The 20,275-nt window shown below is 38.2% G+C and overlaps 2 protein-coding genes across 3 annotated transcripts; one reads left to right on the forward strand and one right to left on the reverse strand.

Moving 5' to 3' along the window:
• Positions 1-373: 373 nt before the first annotated feature.
• LOC129892373 (sesquiterpene synthase 15b-like) lies at positions 374-4,011 on the forward strand. 2 transcript variants are annotated; one of them, XM_055967940.1, is made up of 7 exons: positions 374-515; positions 641-920; positions 1,040-1,412; positions 2,019-2,237; positions 2,504-2,645; positions 2,834-3,082; positions 3,317-4,011. In XM_055967940.1, exons 1-7 carry the CDS (start codon positions 438-440, stop codon positions 3,608-3,610), a joined length of 1,635 nt encoding a protein of 544 aa, XP_055823915.1. In that variant the 5' UTR covers positions 374-437; the 3' UTR covers positions 3,611-4,011. The 2 variants fall into 2 exon arrangements, with proteins under 2 accessions (XP_055823915.1, XP_055823916.1); XM_055967941.1 differs by having other exon boundaries at positions 450-515; positions 613-920.
• Positions 4,012-10,178: 6,167 nt separating this feature from the next.
• On the reverse strand, positions 10,179-18,563 carry LOC129891941 (26S rRNA (cytosine-C(5))-methyltransferase NOP2B-like). Its single transcript, XM_055967434.1, has 18 exons — positions 18,401-18,563; positions 16,448-16,717; positions 16,167-16,351; positions 16,006-16,069; positions 15,782-15,915; positions 15,605-15,688; positions 15,443-15,517; positions 15,238-15,309; positions 15,079-15,152; positions 14,585-14,637; positions 13,630-13,739; positions 13,299-13,367; positions 13,151-13,225; positions 12,546-12,638; positions 12,359-12,438; positions 12,179-12,278; positions 10,685-11,025; positions 10,179-10,580 (listed from the first exon to the last, which is right to left on the reverse strand). Exons 2-18 carry the CDS (start codon positions 16,710-16,712, stop codon positions 10,508-10,510), a joined length of 1,947 nt encoding a protein of 648 aa, XP_055823409.1. The 5' UTR covers positions 16,713-16,717; positions 18,401-18,563; the 3' UTR covers positions 10,179-10,507.
• Between the last annotated feature and the right edge of the window lie 1,712 nt (positions 18,564-20,275).

The following is a 20,275-nucleotide window of genomic DNA, read 5'->3' on the forward strand; positions in this document are numbered from 1 at the left end:
TAAAGTTTGATATGATAATTAATAATGAAAATAAATTGGACACGAGAATTTTACGTGGAAAACCTTAAACAGATAGAGGAGAAAAACCACGGGGTAAAAGGATTTTACTACGATAATATGAGAGTACACTGCTCTCAAATACAAGGAGAAAACAACAATTAATACTTCTCTCTTGTAAAGGAACAACTCACTAAAGAGGACAATCAAGACTACAATATTTATCTTGGTGTATAATTCTTTTTGTGTTTTTATTCTTTTGGATTGTTTTTTTTTGTTTCTGTCATCTTTTCTTCCAAAAGGACGGTGCATAATGCAGCACCTCCTTTTTGACTTTCTTTCAATAATAACTTGCATTGAAGCCACATTTTCTTAGTTTATTAGCCAAGTTACAAAAGTCTAAACTCTAAAGCCACTACTTTATTTGCATTTGGCAAGAGATGGAGATTATCCGTCGGTGTGCCAATCATCATCCTTCTGTTTGGGGAGACCATTTTCTTGCCTATGATAATCTCTTGGTAATTAATTTTGGATTTAATTAATTACTTTATGTTTTGAGTATTCTTCGTGCATGTGTTTTAACAAACCATATTATATGTATTATATATATAATAGTGACAAATTTCAAAATTTACTCATGTAGATAGCCAATGAATGGGAAGAGAAGAAACACGAAGACCTAAAAGAAGAAGTGAAAAAAATGCTAGTGATGGCTCCTTCCAAATCTTTGCAAAAACTTGACCTTATAAACACAATCCAATTGCTTGGAGTAGCGTACCATTTTGAATTTGAGATTGAGGAATCATTGAGTAATTTTTATACTCATTATGAAGAATGGATTGGTGAATTTGGTGAAACTGACCTTCATGTTGTTGCTCTAAGCTTTCGATTACTTAGGCAACAAGGTTATTATGTCTCATCGAGTAAGTAACTAATTAAATCCTTATGCAATTATTACGCAAGCTTAATTCCTCATCCAGAACATTTGCGGAGAAATTTTAACTTTTATATGCTAACCGTGTAAATATGTTTTTTTGAGTAGATGCCTTTAGAAAATTCACTGACGAGCAAGGAAATTACAAGAAAGCATTGGTCAGCGATGTACAAGGATTATTGAGCTTATACGAGACAGCGCAATTCAGAGTACATGATGAAGAAATTCTGGATAAAGCAGTTAACTTCACCACAACTCATTTGAAGTTAATTTTGCCTAATTTGAGCGATTCCCTTGCGATGCAAGTCAGTAATGCACTGAAATTTCCAATCAACAATACTATAGTGAGAGTAGGAACGAGGAAATACATATCATTTTACCAAGAAGATGAATCACACAATGAAATGTTATTAAATTTTGCTAAATTGGACTTCAACATCCTACAAAGGTTACACAAAAGGGAGCTATGTGATATCACAAGGTAATTGGCAAGCTACACATACACTAATCAAATCATATCAAATTTAACTTTATTATATATCAAATTCTACATTATTAGTGTAGATAACCTTCCTTATTGAATAATAATACCACATTAGATTAATTACCTGATATATAGTATAAACATGTAAAAGTTCACTAAAATTCAACCCTTGTGATGCTGAGTGCGATCTTTTGATTGCATTTCTAAGATTCTTATTATACCTGCATAAAACTCCACATTAGTAATACAAAGGTTTAATTAACTTTTGAAACTTAGTAAGAAATTAACCATTATATAATACATATTTTAATTGATATTCACTATTATAAAGGCTGCCGCACAAAGCATTCCGCATAATTAAGTAGGATATGAGAAAGGAGTAACACATCCCAAGAGGTGTGATGTACATAAACAACCTCCTAATACAAGCATTAGTGATTGTTTCCATGACTCGAACCCATGACCTATAGATCACACGGAAAAAGGTTTATCATTACACTTAAGTTCGGCCTTCTTATTGATATCCACTTCTAAATTTCCCTTTTTAGTAGTATAATTTCTTATTGGTTGTATGAGTGAAATATTTCTTCTTTACATTTTTAGGTGGTGGAAAGAATCAGAAATTGCCCAAGCACTACCTTTTGCAAGAGACAGAGTGGTTGAATTATACTTGTGGAGTCTAGGTGTATACTTTGAGCCTCAATACAGCATTGCCAGAAAAATATTAACCAAAGTGTTATGCTTTTGTTCTATTATGGATGATACTTACGATACCTATGGAACACTTGGTGAACTTACTCTCCTCACAAAGGCAATTGAAAGGTTTAAATTCTTTTCTCACACATCGATCAATAGCTTACAACATTTTTATATTTCAACACTTGAAAATATAATTAGCTAGGTAGAGAAAAAATGAACCTTATCAAAGTAAAATTCACGATTAAAAAGAACAGAATTAGCGACGATAACTTTATAGTTAGCTAGTTAGAGAATAAAATTCACTACTATAAGCAATTTTGCGACGAATCGGATTAGCAAAGTTTATAGCTAATTCCATTATTTTAGTGATTTGAAATATATAAGTGTAGGTGGGACATTGATGCTTCCGAACAATTACCGGCATATATGAAGCTCTCCTACGGTGCTCTTCTACAAGTTTACAATGAAGTGGAGAGAGAATTGGAAAATCTTGGAAATAAGTCATTTCCAGTCAAATATTCCATAAATGAGGTAATTAAGAATTATTAGTAAAGCTCGATGGGTTCAACTTTGAAGCTATTACTATTAAAACTATAACATTGTGAAATTATGGGCTTAAAATTTTAATACATTTGCATTTGTGTTAAAACTACTGGATTAATCAGTTAAACGTAAGTAATGAACCAAGCTCCGTCTGGCTGCTTTGTTGCTCTTTTCAGATGCAAAAACTGTTGAAGGCTTACTTCCAAGAGGCCAAATGGTATCATGAGAAGGACGTGCCAACAATGGAACAATATATAAAAAATGGAATTCCCTCCAGTTCTTACCTATTGCTTGCCACTACTTCTTGGTTAGGCATGGGAGATGTAGCAACTAAGGAGGCGTTTGATTGGATATCATCTGAACCTACAATTCTTGTTGCTTCGTGTGTCATTGCAAGATTACTGAATGATCTCGTAACACATGAGGTATATTCTAGTAATATTTTTTAATTGTGCAATCCTTAAATAAATATATTACTGTAATTTAACATGTTGTATCAGATTGTCTTGTTTTTCAATAATTAATTCAGCGTATAATGGATTATAACATATAGTTAAGTTATTGTACGCGCAAATATTAACTAGGATGCGCCACATACAAATTGAATATGAAGTAATATTTTTTGTCATTTTAATTGTCCAATTTTATTATGGAGACAGATAGAGATGGAAAGAGGAGATGTAGCTTCGGGTATCGAATGTTACATGAATGACTATGGTGCCACAAAAGAGGAAGCTTACATGGAGATAAGGAAAATAATAGAGAATAATTGGAAGGATTTGAATGGAGGATGTCTAAACCCTACAGAAGTAGCAAGAGTTTTGCTCATGCCAGTGCTCAACCTTACGAGGGTGGCAGAGTTCTTTTATAAAGATGAAGATGCTTATACTTTTTCCAAAAATAACTTGAAAGACGTCATCTCTATGGTGCTAATTGATCCTACTACAACATGAAAGAGAGAACTTTACAAAGAACAATGAAGGGGAAAAAAAACTAGTGAATGAACAACATCAAACACATTCTGATGTTGCTTCTTTCTTGGGCCGGCTGAGTAACTGGTAAAGTTGCTGCCATGTGACCAGGAGGTCACGGGTTCAAGCCTTGAAAACAGCCTCTGGCAGAAATGCAAGGTAAGGCTGCGTACAACAGACCCTTGTGGTCGGGCCCTTCCCCGGATCCTGCGCATAGCGGGAGCTTAAGTGCACCGGGCTGCCCTTTTTTATTATGATTGTCAATTTATATATGGATTGCTTTGATATATATATGTGTGTGCGTGTGTATTATTGGTTTAATAAGCAATTAAGAGTACGCATTAAATAAGACAGTTGACAGTTGATCCACAAGCCATTTCACTAATATGACAATTACCAATTTTTGTAATCTAATATTAAAAATATAGATTAAATATTCATCAAATGTCACTACACACATCACGATATTCTTTGTTTAGCATAACCTTTAATTTCCATTAAGACGGCGCACACTATTAAATTTTAACCAATCACTTCATCTGTGATTTACCAAAATGAAGCAATCAGAAGAAGCTTTCTAGTGGACAAAATTTTCATGATTACCAGAATAAACCAACTTATTTTAGTAGCATCAAGTTCCTTAGCCCTGGAGTCACCAGATTCAATTGCATGTAAGCCACTCACTTATCAGCCATTTGAGGTGAGGTGAAACAACATTTTAATGTTTCTTTCATGGTCCTCAAAAAACTCCGATCCTTTCTCTGTGATGTTTGAGAAATATTCATAAACAACAAAGATTTGAAGCATATTTATTATAATCATACACAACTATGATTTTGATAATTCATGTTGAATATCAGATGGAGTTTGGAAGGCTTAGGAGCTTTTCTCACAAAACTCTTGCTAACCTTTGCTCTTCCAAACTCTGCCTATATATATACAAGCTGTCAGCAGCTACAAGCCAACTAGGGGGGGGTGCTTGGCCATGTGCCAGCACATTACAAAGGGTACAAGGGAAACAATAAACAATCTGCACGCCTGGCCTGAGCCCATGCCTGCCTGCACGCCTGTCAGATGTTGTCAGGTGTCTGTCTGTTGCACGCGCCCGTGCACCTGCGCAGCCCACGCGCCTGCCACTGCCTTGCCTTTGCCTCAGCTTTCGACCTTGGCCCGCCCATGCCAACACGCATGCCGGCCAACGCCAACCCCACTGCTTGCGCACATGCCCGCCTGGTGCCATGTGCCTTCATAGCCAACTGACTTTGCCAAGCCTTGCCAACACTCAAGGCCCTTGGCCCTTGCCTGCCTGCCATGCCATAGGTCTGCCTGCCGCACATTGCTTTTCCGCCCGCATCGGCCAGTGACAAGGGGCAATGCACAAGCCCTTGCCACTGCCCCATCCGCCTAGCCCAAACCTGAGGGTCTTACAAACCACCCCCACCCGTTGAACTCGACGTCCTCGTTGAGGCTGTTTTCAGGTAGTCCTCCAACTGCTTGTCGAACTGCCATAGTGACTTGGTTTTCTCCCAAATAGCGTCGACCTCCTGCTTACCCTTCCACTGAATAAGGAATTCTGTCTGCCTATTCTTCTTGACGCCCAACACCCGATGATCCAATATCTTCTCAATTTGGGCATCAAACTGTGTGCGCACCACAGCCGGCGCCCGCTTTGCCTGGCTCATATCTGGATCAGCATCCTCATAATATGGCTTCAGAAAACTCACGTGGAAGGTTGGATGCAATTTCAACCTTTCAGGCAGCATCAACCGATAAGCAACTTCGCCAACCTTTTGGACCACCTCGAATGGTCCATCATATTTTGGAATCAATCCACGGTGCCTAAACTTACTTGTAATCTGTTTCCAGATTTGAGGGGTAAGTTTCAGCAACACCTTGTCACCAACACTGAATTCCAGCGACCTCCTGTGCTGATCAGCATACTTCTTCATTCGTTTCTGGGCTTTGCGCAAACTCTCTTGCGCCTCAGCAAGCACTTCCTGCTTGTCCCTGGCATATCTGTAAGCAGCAGGACACTTTCCTTGCCCCTTCTGCTTGGCAACATCTAGTGGTGTCATAGGCTATTTGCCTAAGACCAACTCAAACGGGCTCATCTCTGTAGCTGACGACCTGTGCAAATTATAACAGAATTGTGCACTGTCCAGCAAGTCTACCCAGTTCCTCTGACTGGCCGTCACAAAGTGCCTCAAGTATTCTTCCAGTAAGTGATTAATTCTTTCCATCTGCCCATCAGTCTGAGGGTGGTTCGCAGTTGAAAACTTCAGACCAGTCCCCATCATATTGAACAAAGCTGTCCAGAACCGACCTGTGAACCGTGTATTCCTATCACTAATGATATAAGCTGGCACACCAAAGAACTTAACCACATTCTTGAAGAACAAATCTGCAGCAACATCTGACGAACATATAACCGGAGCAGCAACAAAGATAGCATACTTTGAGAACCTGTCTACCACAACCATCACCGATGCCATGCCATTCACCTTAGGGAATCCGCTGATAAAGTCCATTGAAACTGATAACCATGGCCTTTCAGGAATAGAAAGAGGCTGCAGCAAACCTGCTTCCTTTTTGCGTTCAGTTTTGTCCAGTTGACAAACCAAACAAGTTTTGACATACGCCTCTATGTCATCTTCCATCTTTGGCCAAAAGTACCCACGCGACAGTAGTGCTAACATCCGTTCAACACCCGGATGTCCTGCCCACATTGTGTCATGCGCCTCTTTCAGCAGTTCCTTGCGCAATCCACCGCCTTGAGGTACGACGATTCTCCCCCCTTTGAAGTGGAGCAGATCGTCCTCGATCCAGTACCTCCGCACTATCCCGTCTTTCACTTGACTCATTAATTTGGCATATAATGAATCATTTGCCGCACACAGTCTAATTTTCTCAACAAAATCAGACTCCAACCTGGAAATTGAATACATTGCAACCAGTACCTGCTTCCTACTCAGAGCATCCGCAACTTGGTTGAATTTCCCTGGCTTATGCTCCCACGTGAAGTCATATTCTGTCAAGAACTCCTGCCAACGAGCCTGCTTGGGACTAAGTTTGGGTTGCGTATTGAAATATGTATTAGCAACATTGTCCGTCCTGACAACAAACTTAGATCCTAGCAGATACACACGCCACGTTTGCAAACAGTGTACCACAGCAACCATCTCCTCCTCGTGAGTAGAATACCTCTGCTCAGCATCATTCAATTTTCGGCTTTCAAAGGCCACAGGGCGGCCTTCCTGCACAAGCACACCGCCTACAGCCCTGTCTGAGGCATCAGTATGCACCTCAAATGGTAATTCAAAGTCAGGCAGCTTCAATATGGGTTCTGAAGCAATGGCTTCCTTCAACAGCTTGAACGCCCCAGCACACTTATCAGACCACTCCCATATTGCATCCTTCTTCAACAAATCAGTTAAGGCAGCAACCTTCTTTGAATAACCTGCAATGAATTTGCGATAGTAATTGGACAGCCCAAGGAAAGACCTTAAATCTTTCACATTTTGAGGTGCCTGCCAATCCACAATTGCCTGCACCTTCTTTGGATCCATCCTCACTTGATTCTGGCTCACCAAGTGACCAAGAAACTTAATTTCCTGCTGTGCAAATTCACACTTCTCCATCTTCACATAGAGTTTGTATTGTCGCAGCCTAGACAATACTGTTTTTAGATGGCTAACATGTTCATCTAACGAGCGACTGTAAATTACAATGTCATCTAAGTACACTACCACAAAGTCATCAAGGTACTCAAACAAGACATTGTTCATTAAATTGCAAAAGGTAGCCGGGGCATTAGTCAACCCAAACGGCATCACAAGGAATTCGTATGAGCCATATCTAGTTACACAAGTAGTTTTAGACTCGTCCCCTTCTGCTATCCTAACCTGCCAGTAGTCAGACCTCAAATCCAGTTTGGTGAACCATTTCGCCTTGCTCAACCTGTCAATCAAATCCTGCACCAGTGGAACAGGGTACTTGTTCTTAACAGTTACCTTGTTCAATGCCCTATAATCAACGCACATCCTCATCGTTCCATCCTGCTTTTTCTAAAACAAAATAGGAGCACCATATGGAGCTTTCGAAGGTTGAATCATCCCAGCATCCAGCAGCTCATTCAACTACTTCCTCAATTCAGCAAGCTCCTTTGGGGCCATACGATAGGGAGCTTGTGCAGGGGCAATTGATCCTGACAACAATTCAATTCTGTGATCAATGTCCCTTCTGGGTGGCAGCTTTTTTGGCAATTCTGGGGGCATCACATCTTTGAAATCCCCCAAAACTGCTGCCACACAGTCCGGCACAATCAGCTTCACGTCAGGTTTTGCCTCCACTGCGGCAACAAGGTAAGTTTGTTCACCTCTCTTGAGTCCCTTCTCAACAGTCATAGCAGACACAATGGGTTCCCTGTATTTGCAAATTTTCTCCGCCACGCCATGCAGATGCACAACCTTAATAAACCCAGCCATCCCTTCCTGCATAATCATTACACCGTCCAAATGCGCCATTGGGACGAAACAGTTCTTCCGCAGAAAGTCAATCCCGAGGATCATGTCGAAATCCCCCAACAGAATTACCATTAAACTGTGTTTCCCCACCCAAGGTCCAACACTGATTTTAACATCATACGCCACCCCTTCTATCTTTTGGGCCACCTGATTCACAGTTTTCATGAAATTCGGGCTCTTTATCAACCTTAGCCCAAATTTCCTAGCAAGTTTCACATCAATGAAGGTGTGGGTAGCTCCGGTATCCACCATTGCCACTACCACCTTCCCTTCAACAATCATCTCAACGTGCAACAACAAAGAATGCGGGTTCACTGATGAATCGCCCAATGTGTTTACCATTGTAATATTTGTGAGTAAACCCAATGGATTCACCAGTGCCGCAACAATCTCGCCATCCTCGTCCCTGTTAGCACCCCCTGCAAGTATGGCATTCACCCTCTCCCGATTGGGATAGTTTCTGGCCAAGTGAGCACCGCCACAAGTCCAACAACCCTTGTCGCTTGCTGAATTATTCTTTTTCAAATTTCCAGCATCCGCAACTGCTTTGCCTTTGTCAGCCCCTCCTTTTCGCTCCTCCTTCTTCCAATCCCCCTTCTTGTCATTTTTCTTCTTTGACTTCGAAGGAGCTAGATTTTCAGAAGGAACATGCGTTGAGCGAAAATCAGCCAACGAATCGGCGACAACAATTGCACTAGGGAGGTCCTTCACATTCTGCCTCCTTAGCTCGTTCTGGGTCCACGCTTGCATTCCTGAAATAAAGTTGTGCAGCTTGTCCTCATCCGACATGTTCTGGATATCTAACATCAAGGAGGTGAAATCTTTGATGTAATCCCTAACTGATCCCGTCTGCCTTAATCTCTTCAAGGCATGCGTGTTGGCATGGGCGGGCCAAGGTCGAAAGCTGAGGCAAAGGCAAGGCAGTGGCAGGCGCGTGGGCTGCGGAGGCGCACGGGCGCGTGCAGCAGACAGACACCTGACAACATCTGACAGGCGTGCAGGCAGAGCACGTGGGCTGGCATAGGCAAGGCATGGGCTCAGGCCAGGCGTGCAGATTGTTTATTGTTTCCCTTGTACCCTTTGTAATGTGCTGGCACATGGCCAAGCACCCCCCCCCCCTAGTTGGCTTGTAGCTGCTGGCAGCTTGTATATATATAGGCAGAGTTTGGAAGAGCAAAGGTTAGCAAGAGTTTTGTGAGAAAAGCTCCTAAGCCTTCCAAACTCCATTGAGGTGTTCTTTTGTATAAGCTGAGGGAGAGTTATATAAAAGTTGGGCAGTTTGCCTGTATAAGCTGGTGTTGTTGTTGTGTGTTTTCGCTGTAAAGTATTTCCTTCTTGTTTGATATAATCTTGTGTCAAACGTGTGTTGGTAGGCTGAAGTTGACTTGCGAAGTTGACTGCCGCGCGGGTTGTGATCTTGTGAAGAAAAAGAAAAATCACCCTCGTGACGACATACAGCCCTCTGGATAGGCAAGTAGGTTATTGTCTCATCCGATAAAGTGATACTCCCCCTACTTGACATTATGATATTTACATAATTACTTCGGTCGCCTATAAGATTGTTAATTGCTAAAACAATAGTGTATCTAATCAGCTACTATAATAATATATAGATTTTAATAGTCAAAAGAAACTTTATACTATCAGTGCACATAAAGAACTAATTAAATCCTTATGCAATTGTTACGCAAGCTTAATTGCTCATTCACAACATTTTGCCTTATCCTTTCTTTTCTTTTTTTGTGGAAGGAGAGTTTTAATTTTTATATACTGATAATGTAAATATATTTTGGAACAAATGCTTTTAGGAAGTTCACTGACGAGCAAGGAAATTCAAGAAAGCATTGATCAGCAACGCGCAAGCATTATTGAGCTTGGACGAGGCAGAATCTGGCGAAGAACCCCATTTTGTACCCGTTTTGGTATATTGGGTTGAAAAAGATTCCCTTTTGGCGCCAGACTCCTCATATATGTTAGGCTAAATATTAGTCTTTCGAACATTCCAACCCTAGTACTTGGCACTGTAATAATACAAACTACTTTGCTCTTTTTAGTTTTCATTGCTCACTCCCAAAAGGAAAAAGTATAACATCAAATACAGATACAAAATTTTGGAGTCGTGGTTTTCGTGCAACCACAAATCCTAGGTTTCATTTTTTTTTTTTTTCTAAAGCAAACCATACATGATCTCCAACCTCTCTATCTCAAAAGTCATCAACAAACAATAAGAAATATTACCTCTAGCTGGAAGCTGTGCTAGTAATGCCCGAATTATATCTTTAGTTTTGTGTTCATTCATGTCGCCTCTGAGAAAATATGATCCGCATATCACAAAATTCCACATGTTACAGAGAACTCATTTGTTTCCATTTTTTTTCTTCATCGTGGCTTTTCGCTTTTCTTCCCTAAGAGCTTTCCTCTTCTCTTCCCTGTAAAAATAAGACAAGAATAGGTCATATGACCTGAAATTAGCTCTGTTCCATTAGCACATCAGTATTTATCAACTCATGATCGTGGAACTGAAAAACTTTACCTAGCTTTTGCAATTTCCTCTCTAGGAGGGGGTTTCTTCTTTTCCCTCCTTTTTGGTGCCACCGATTTATTTTCTGCCGGCCCATTTTTAGTTCCGCCACCGTTTTGTCCAACACCTTTTTTGTCTGAATGCTTTTGGACGTCCTTCTTCCTCTTTTTATCAGCCACTGCTTTTTCACTCAAATTTCCGTTCTCTTTTGCAATGCTTTCTTGCTCTGAATGCTTGTCATTATCCCCTTCAGCATTCTGCTGGTCACTGCTCTCAATGGAATCAGCATCTTGTATTTCTTCGGACTGAGCTGACACTTTTGCAGCAGACTTGGAATTGCTCATCTTTTTCAACTGAAAAATAAAAGGGGCACGTGGGGAAAAATGTTCTCAACTGAAACAAACTTGCAGCAACTTCAAAGAAGATGGTTAATAATCTTTCATTTGATTTTACATCCATGTGTCAGTCCCAATTTAATTTTCACTCCCACAAACCATAATCATTTTTTCCATCTTTTATGAAGTAAGAATATCACAACCATTTCAATTTCCACAAGCTTCATAGAAAGACGAAATGTTTGTCTATACACAAGTATAGCAATCTGGGAACTGAAGAGATGCACACTGTTTTCAGTTTGAAAACAAAAACTACGTTATTCAAATTCTGCAAGTTCCTTATTACGGGTAGTTCCTACAAAGGATCGGACTAATGACATATAAATACTTGACTTCTCGATGTAGATGCTACATAGTTGGTTCTCATCCTTCAGAGACTACGAGTGTAATAAAAGCATCCATCAACAAAAGGATCACCCTAAGACAATCATCTCATGGCAATTATTATTAATAATTAAAATTGAGAATGATTTTTTGATTGAAAAAATCCATACTGATAAGTTATGTATCAAGTTGTATTTTCACAATGAAACATGGCCAAACGCCCACCTAGTGTGTATAGGGTTCAAAGATTTTATGGTTTATGGAAACAAGCACACCAAAAAAGGGAAAAATCATTTGAAAAGATAGGACTTCACAGGAGAATTGAGTGATATGGCTAAGGCAGAGTAATTAATGTGACCTGTTCTCCTAGTACTTCACTTGGGGCACTGCAATCAATGTTAAGAATATACATCATTTACCTGTAAAGGTAGGACTTCGATTCCTGCATTAGAGCTCTCACAACATGATACTTTTCATTCTGAAGGACTTCCCATCCAGAGTCGGATCCAGGACTTGAACCTTATGAGTTTTGGGCTCTAGGGTGGCCTCAAGTGCTAGTAACTGAGTTCTAAATTTAAGTTCTCTATATATTTAGTGATCTTTTAACATATTATAGGGTTTGTACCAAAGATACTTTTCTGCCGAGTCCACATGTTATATACTACCTCCGACCCTGTTCTCATCCTTCTTGTTGGTCCATAGTTCTCTCTAAACTGAAGTTCTTAAATAATGCATTTGCTATGCAGCTATTGACAAACACAAATTATCACCAAATGATACGGCATACCTTTGCCACAAAGAATCCATCCATGTTGTGCACATGAGGATAGAATCGCCTTGTTTTGTCCAAAGATGTGTGGAAACGGTGCTGCCTAAAGCGAAAAAATCTGGTATTCAAAGCAGCTTTAATTAGCTGTAGAATTAAGCAATCTTTCAAGTCAATGCACATAAATGGCACAAGGTATACCCGGGCCTCCCAAAATCAAGTCCACATGGCACAAGTTTAACATCTCTCTTCTTGAGTGCATAGTCTATAACTGCTTCATTCTGCAGACCAAGTTAAGCAAATAGGTAGAAATTGATATGCATACAAACAATTAGGAGGGTACCCTTTTTTTAATATTCATTAAAAAAATATAAGTTTATAAAGATACCTCATCAACCATAATGGAGCAAGTAGAATATACTATGTATCCACCTGATTTTGAGTTGGCATCGACCATGTCAATTGCTGCAAGTATCAGTTCCTGCAAATGAAAATTGATCATGAAACAGGTTTCTCGGAGGTGAGTAGGCGACATCAATATGTGAAACAGGGAATATAAGATGAACATAAACATTATGGAGCAAAATTAACATTGCTGCAGGAGGGAGGGAGATGAACCTTCCAATATCATTAGCAACACCCTCCTGCTTTGGGAGGATACAGATAACAACACACCAAAAAATAAGGGCAATAAGGCAACTAGAATTGCAAAATCTGTCCTCCCATACAACAAATAAGATCGATGAAATCAATCATCAAAAACAACAAAGATAATGCTCAATTTTCCTTGCAACTAAAATTACATATTTCAGAAACCAGTGTTTTCTAACAACCAGGAAGTCAGATGCTGGCGATATGTTGTATACGAGTTCTATTATGAAGCATGAAAAGCTCGCAAGCATACAACTAGTTCATTGAAATTTTCATAATTGCAAGACTAGAAATATGGATGACACAAAATCACTAAATTTACACATCGAACTCAATTTATACCTTCTGCAGGTGTGAGCAATTTTGTATATCTGCAGCAGTTTTGGAAGTTTTAACAGACTCATCCTTGGAAATCACCTGCAGAACAAATGAAATTCATCTGATTGAAAATGATTTCAGGCAAACATGTACACCAACCATTACTACATACCCCAGTGCCACTACAGGGAGCATCCAGCAAAATCCTATCGGCAGTGTTCTGACCCAAGACTTTAGGTAGCTGAAATGATTCCCAGGGTATTAAATCAGAGGACTTGTCCATATAACAAAACTAGGTAAACCAAGAAACAGACACACAAGGCCAACAAAATCTGTCAGATCAGTGCCTGTAGCTCAATGTAGTACAGAGCAACTCCAGCCAACAAGAACAAGTGCTTAAATGAGCAAGAAGGTAGAACAACATTGTCCCGTATGAAATTTAAGCGTATGAATAAAATGCAGCAAGTTCAAAAGGGGAGATCGCAAAATAGTCTGATTCTAACCTCTCTTCCATCATAGTTACAGACAATGGTGTTTGTTACCCCCATGCGATGTAAGTTAGCAGTGAGCGATTTAAGTCTCGACTCCTTCATCTCATTTGCATAAATAATACCTAATTTCCCAAGCTGAATGTGTCAGTGTCATTCAGACAATACAAATGGGAAATGCTATTAACCAATATGGAAGACAGTGTTGCTTACAAATAACTTCAAAAGCAGAACAAGGGAGACGAGAGAAGTTAGAAAAACTATCATGGCAAACATTATCATGTCACAAAACTTATGACAAACAACAGGAAGTATATAAGACACATCAGGATAAGATGTTCATTCAATACAATCGATCTAGGAGAAACCAATAAAAACCTGAAGAAATTTCACTAGAGAAAGCAAACAGATTAGCAGCACAAGTTAACATAAATTACTTTGAGCAAGAACGATGTACATGAGCACATAGTAAAATAGAAGTAAAGCACCCAGTATATTTTGGTTCACTGCATTAGAAATTAACAGTGCAAGAAATGGAAAAGCAAACAAATTTTTTTAAGGAAATGGAGATGATGGATATTGACGCCAGGGGAAAAAAAATATTTAAAATTCATTCACCCATAGGTATCCAGAAACTATGGATGCATTATGGAGAAAATGGATTACTTCACAAAATACAACACGGTGCTCACATAAACTACTTTGAGTAAGAACAATGAACATGAGTGCATAGTAAAACACAACGAAAGCACCCAGTATATTTTGGTTCACTGCACTAGAAATTAGAAGTTCAAGAAATGTAAAAACAAAGATTTTTTTAAGGAAATGAAGATAATGGAAATTGTCACCAGGGGAGAAAATGTATTTAAAATTCATTCACCCATAGGGATTCCAGAAATTATGGATGCATTATGGAGAAAATGGATTTCTTCACAAAAATCAACATGATTAACTGCACATGAATACATACCACTATTTTTCATCAGTGCAGCAACATAAGTTGTTTTGCCTCCAGGAGCAGCACTGCACCATTTACAAGTTTCCCACTTCAGAAGAACAGAAGTTACCAAAAAAATTCCACTTTTCTGCTTACTGAGCTAACAACTAAAAAGTTCACAGAAATGTTTTAGCTTCCCTCTCAAAAGAAAGATATTAAAAATGGATAACTTGAACCTAAGACTGACAAAGCTATATCCAACACAAAGCTGTTGATTAAGAAAGAAGAAATTACATGTGAGAGTAACAGAAGATGCTTTATTTCTTTCAATTAGCTTTTTCTTATACTATCTAAATATGCACCGAACAACTCTTTCAACGATCAAGCTTGTTAATTCTTACAGATACGTGAAAGATGATGAAAGGGTGACAAATCAAAAAGATCTGAATTAAAAACAAATTGGATAGTGAAAAATTCAATGATAGAGAATTGAAGCAAACATTTGTTAGACAAAATGATTTACTTACGCCATATCAACAATACGTTCATTCTCTTGAGGGGCAAGGGCCATTACAGGCAGAAACGAACTCGCACTTTGGAGCTGAAAGCAAGTTATTTATTAGAAATAAGCATTACAGTTGTGTACTATGAGCAAGGCCATCTTTTAAAGTGTAATGTCAGGATACCATGTAGTGACCAGCCATATACTCAGGAGTGGCACCAACTGGAACTTGAGAATCATATACAACTAGTCCAACCTACAAAATCATATATGCATCTGCTGAAATAAGTAATGATACATATGAAAATAAGAAATAGCAAATCCAAATTGATACTTGAATAATGGGTCAACCCAAACAAAACACAGAGAAGCACAGTTAATCCTCGTACCTTTGACCATTTGCTTAGTGGGTCCAAATTGACACCTCTGTTAAGAAGAACACCAGCTAAATCCCGTCTGCGAGTCTGAAATCCCATCGACGCAATAAACTATGAGTCGACCATCAGAGCAACAAAAGGGTAAGATAGAAAAGAGGCAGAGAAACCAATGACCTTTAAAGTGTTTGTCCGCAGAGAAATTGGCCGGGGCTTTTCAAATGCTTCAATAAGTTCAATCAACTCAACAGGGGGAAACAGCTGCAGTAAGGTCACATATCAAGACATCCACATTTTAATGAAGTGCAACTTGAAAAGGAAAAGGGTGCAGAGACTACTTTGAGTTAGAATTACCTCCACTAACGATTCAATCAGAAAATCATTGTATCCATAATATGAACCCAAGTCCCTTTTAAGTTGATCAACATAATCCTTACGTGTCACATCTTCTTGCCTCAATGACTTGAAATTTGAGAGCACCCGAACAACTGCATTTATTTTATTATATTTGAATGAAAAACTTACTTCCTCCAGGGAAAGATTATTCAGAAAGGGAAGATGAAGGAAAAGAAACTCACCCTCTTTTATCCTCCTTTGGAGATTCGAGAGATCTGGTGGTCTATGTGTTTCTTCCTCGAGCTCCTAAAGTTAAAATGGCATATTTAGAATTCATAAATTTTCACTGCATGAGTATCTGACAAGTAAAACCTCTAATCAAGAACTTGAACATTCTGCAAACCTCAGCTGTTGGCAGTCTGAACTCATCAGCTTCTTCTTTAATATTGAGTTGCAATTCTAAATCACCATCCTTCTGCTCTCTTTTCCTTTCATCATCAATAGCTTTAGACTTCCTTACAAGATCAGTGTCATCTGCGTCTGAATCAGAATCTACATCTGAATCTAAATTAACATCGGAACCATCGTCTGCAACATAAATGACAAAACAAAGAAAAATGTTTAGTGAGTCATAAATCATGGTGGATGGCTAAAAGTAGAATACCAATGCACTAAAGACAGTACCAACATCACCGCTTGCTAATATATCAGCAGCAAAGGGGTCATCCATGTCAGAAGACATGTCAGAATCTGAGTTCATTTTCTGATGTTCTTCATCACCAGAACCTCCATCATCTTCTTCAAAATCTCCATCAGTTCCTTCACCGTCACTCAAAAGATCCTCCTTTTCCAGTGGCTTAGGTGGCAAAGGTTCCTTCTTCTGCTTCTTCTTGGTTGGGGGTTTCCCTAATTTAGAACCCACTTTCTTACCGAGTTTGGGACCAGCCATTTTAGCTGAGATGCAACAAAACGTGTCAGCATCCTTCACAAATAACAATAGCTAGCACCTAACAGACGGTATAAAAGCTTCCTATTTTACATCCAAAACTTGCACCACAAAGAAAAATCAACAAAACCCTTTTCTATAATCTATAGTACTTAAAACTATGCGATGCACCAAAGGCTTTTGTAGTTGAGTCAGTTAAATTTTCAGGAAGTTGATTATTTTTAAAGCGAAAACTAGAATACACTAGTGGTGGCAAATGGCCGGTTGAGTTTGGGCATGTTGAAAATGAGTTGAGTAAAAATAGGTTCAAACCAACCCGGCCATATTTAATACGGGTTGAAATGGGAAGAGTAATGGGTTGCATGGGTCAACCTATATTTTGTAAAGCTATTTTAGCTTCAGTATCTGTAAGAGAATTTTGTGCTTGATCTTTTTATTTGTTTAATTTTCTGCATTTACCAATCACTAATTCAAACATAAAATCAACTAATTCATACTGGCAAACTTCAAAACATATCTCTATGCCCCAATACACGTCCATCTGTTTTTCATGCTAATTCAGTAACATACAGGGAGACTTCATATCTTTGCAACTATTATTTCAGCAAGGATCTAAATCCCAAAATAACAACTGAAACCTCAAGGCCAGATACATCAAGGTTGTCCAGCGCATCCATGCTTAAGCTCATTTTTCAGACATTTTTTTCCCTTGTGTATACCTTCAATATATCTGACTTAGCTGTATTTCTCGATATGATCTTTACCGTAAAAGGCAGCCCGGTGCACTAAAGCTCCCGCTATGCGCAGGGTCCGGAAAGGGCCCGGCTACAAGGGTCTATTGTACGTAACCTTACCATGCATTTCTGGCAGAGGCTATTTCCAAGGGTTGGACCCGTGACCTCCTGGTCACATGGAAACAACTTTACCAGTTAATCCAAGGCTCCCTTCTTTACAATATGATTTTAAATACAAACGAATGTCCCTATTCCTACTATTTTCTGCAAAACTTAAAAGGATATGATGCTTCAATTTTGAAGTTCCAACCTTAGAACCTGCCATATCAATTTTTACCACAAATCTTGCATTCTGCCCTTAACCTTCCCTCACTGTTACGAACACTATTTCACAAAAGTATCCCAAACAATGGAAGTTTGCCTTTTTGCTCTAGTGGAAGAACTTATATCACAAGAATCAGCAATAGCCTCCATAGACATCTCTACCTAAACCAATAATCATATAAGAAATGTTTTCTTTTAAATTCATAAGAGCTCATTTTATGTATCTGTATATAATGACACACAAACAAACAAACAAAATATATATAGCTGAAAATTTGAAATTTAGCTAATGTAGACAATTCAGTTGCGTAGCCCCACCTTCCCCAAAAAATTACACTATTTAGCTAGGTCAAAACTTTAGTTTTATACGTATACTATATATTTTTATTTTTATTTCTCAACGTGTGTTTACTTTTTTTATATTTTGACACCCTGAAGTAAAATTCTTAGCTGCGCTACTGACTGGCATGTACTGAAGAAGACATGTAGGTGCTTCAACTCTTTCACATCAAATCTAAATGAAATTCTCGTAATGGATTAGGAACAGCGGAACAGGTAATTGGAGAAATAACTCAAGACCCATAAACCCCTTCCCTCAGCCACAAAAAAAAAATTAAGGAAAAAGATTAGTACCAGAAAGAGAGCAGAAGCAGATTGAAGCTCGAGAGCTGGAGAGAATCTTGTTAACTTCTTCTTCTTCTTCTCTTCTCAGTGATAATCAGAGAGGCAGAGAGGGGGGCGCTGAGTGGAGAGAGAAGCGAAGCTGTGAAGAAAGTTGTAAAGACAGTCTCACTATTTTCGTAAATTGAATACATAATATGGGTATGGGTTTTAGGTTTCAGAATATGGGTCCAAGTTCAACCCATTTTCACCTATTGAAATTGACATAAATAGCCATAGTTAGGGCTGTTCACAGTTTTGGTTAAAACCAAAATCAAATCGAAAATTTAACCAAATCGAATAAAAAAACCGATATTTGGTTTGGTTTGGTTTGGTTTGGTTTGATTTTAAATTTGAATAACCGATAATATTTGGTTTGGTTATGGTTATAGGAAAAAATAATCGAATAAATAACCGAACCAAACCGATAATTATATACATAAAACTTATAATTATTTATATCTATAATATTAGTTTTTCATAAATAATTAAAGATATTTTATATCTTTTAATTATTAATTTAATATTAATCTACTTATTTTTAAGGCCCAACAATCCAAGCTCAACTCTCAAGCCCAATTATAAATTCTAATAAACACTAAACAGCAGTTCAAGTCCAACAATCCAAGCCCATTAGCCCAACTCTCAAGCCCAATTCTAAATCCTAAATTCCTAACAAGCACTAAGCACTTAAGCAGTAGACAACAACATAAGGTAAAAGTTAAAACTTTAAAACTCTAGTATCTATTTTCCTTTTACATTTCTGTTCCTCTCACATTGGTTTCTCACAAAGTCACAGACTCACTGTCATAGACTAACAGTGAAGGCTTAAGAGCAACCTCAACTCCTCAACCCCAAGTACAATATTGTCAAATTTTGAGAAGGTTTGTAAGAAGTTTTTCAAATTTTAAACTGATTTTAAGTTGTTTTCTTTTTTGTTTCGAATGTTTAAGTTGTTTTCTTTTCTGTTTCGAACCTCTGTGGGCTGTGAGGAAAAAAGAGCTTCGTAAGAATTTAAAGAATGTAGAGAGAGAATATTTGAATTGTCTCGGCTAGTCATAAACTGAATAACCGAACCAAACCGAATAAAACCGACAATAACCAAATCCGTGGTTATTATTTTACTTGGTTTGGTTATGGTTTTAGACATTTAATAACCGATTAAATTGGTTTAGTTATGGTTTTAATCAATAACTGATCCGAACCGAACCATGAACACCCCTAGCCATAGTTATAGTTTAATTTAAAAGAATTATAAGTCGTGGTTACATTATTCATTTAATAGCTATATTTAAATTTAAAAGTGTATTTTTTAATTACCGTATTTCTAAGGTTAATTTTAAGCATTGTATCTTATTAGTTCTCTTTTTTCCTCTTTTCTCCTCTTTTCTCTATTCAATTAGCGTATGACTCCAACTTAATCACATTTTTTCTCTTTCGTGGATGATTTTCTTTCATCTTCTTCTTTTCTTTCTTGGACAATTTTTTGAATTCTATCCAAATTCAAATTCAACGATGTTGTGTTTTCTCTCCCTTTCTATAAAGCTTCGTCGTCATTGGCTCGTGATGGTTTACAAAACTCCATTAGCAGTCATGAGAGAAAAAATTTGAAGCTTAAGTTTCAAATTACAGATTTATGAAACACTAAATTTAAATGGGTGATGTTTTGAAAGATTAGATATATCACAAGGAGTTCATATCTTGAAGTTGAGGAATTTTGCTGCAAATTTGAGGGATTTTTCAAGGAATCAAACGCACATGCACATGCATTGTATTCATGTATTTAAGTGTATATATTCACGATTATACATTGTATCGATGTATTTGCGTGTTTTTATAGTGTATTTA

The sequence above is a fragment of the Solanum dulcamara genome, chromosome 6 (genome assembly GCF_947179165.1).
Source record: "Solanum dulcamara chromosome 6, daSolDulc1.2, whole genome shotgun sequence".
Classification (NCBI taxonomy): Eukaryota; Viridiplantae; Streptophyta; class Magnoliopsida; order Solanales; family Solanaceae; genus Solanum; species Solanum dulcamara.

What these genes read in the sequence shown, in the direction of transcription:
- LOC129891941 (XM_055967434.1), bottom strand. Translation starts at nt 16,712, where the DNA reads ATGGCTGGTCCCAAACTCGGTAAGAAAGTGGGTTCTAAATTAGGGAAA. An exon ending in CCAAAGGAGGATAAAAGAGG is followed by an intron (nt 15,916 to 16,005) that starts GTGAGTTTCTTT and finishes AAATAAATGCAG; the next exon opens with TTGTTCGGGTGCTCTCAAAT. An exon ending in TGCGGACAAACACTTTAAAG is followed by an intron (nt 15,518 to 15,604) that starts GTCATTGGTTTC and finishes ATGGGATTTCAG; the next exon opens with ACTCGCAGACGGGATTTAGC.
- LOC129892373 (XM_055967940.1), top strand. Translation starts at nt 438, where the DNA reads ATGGAGATTATCCGTCGGTGTGCCAATCATCATCCTTCTGTTTGGGGA. An exon ending in CTCACAAAGGCAATTGAAAG is followed by an intron (nt 2,238 to 2,503) that starts GTTTAAATTCTT and finishes ATATAAGTGTAG; the next exon opens with GTGGGACATTGATGCTTCCG. An exon ending in ATGATCTCGTAACACATGAG is followed by an intron (nt 3,083 to 3,316) that starts GTATATTCTAGT and finishes TTATGGAGACAG; the next exon opens with ATAGAGATGGAAAGAGGAGA.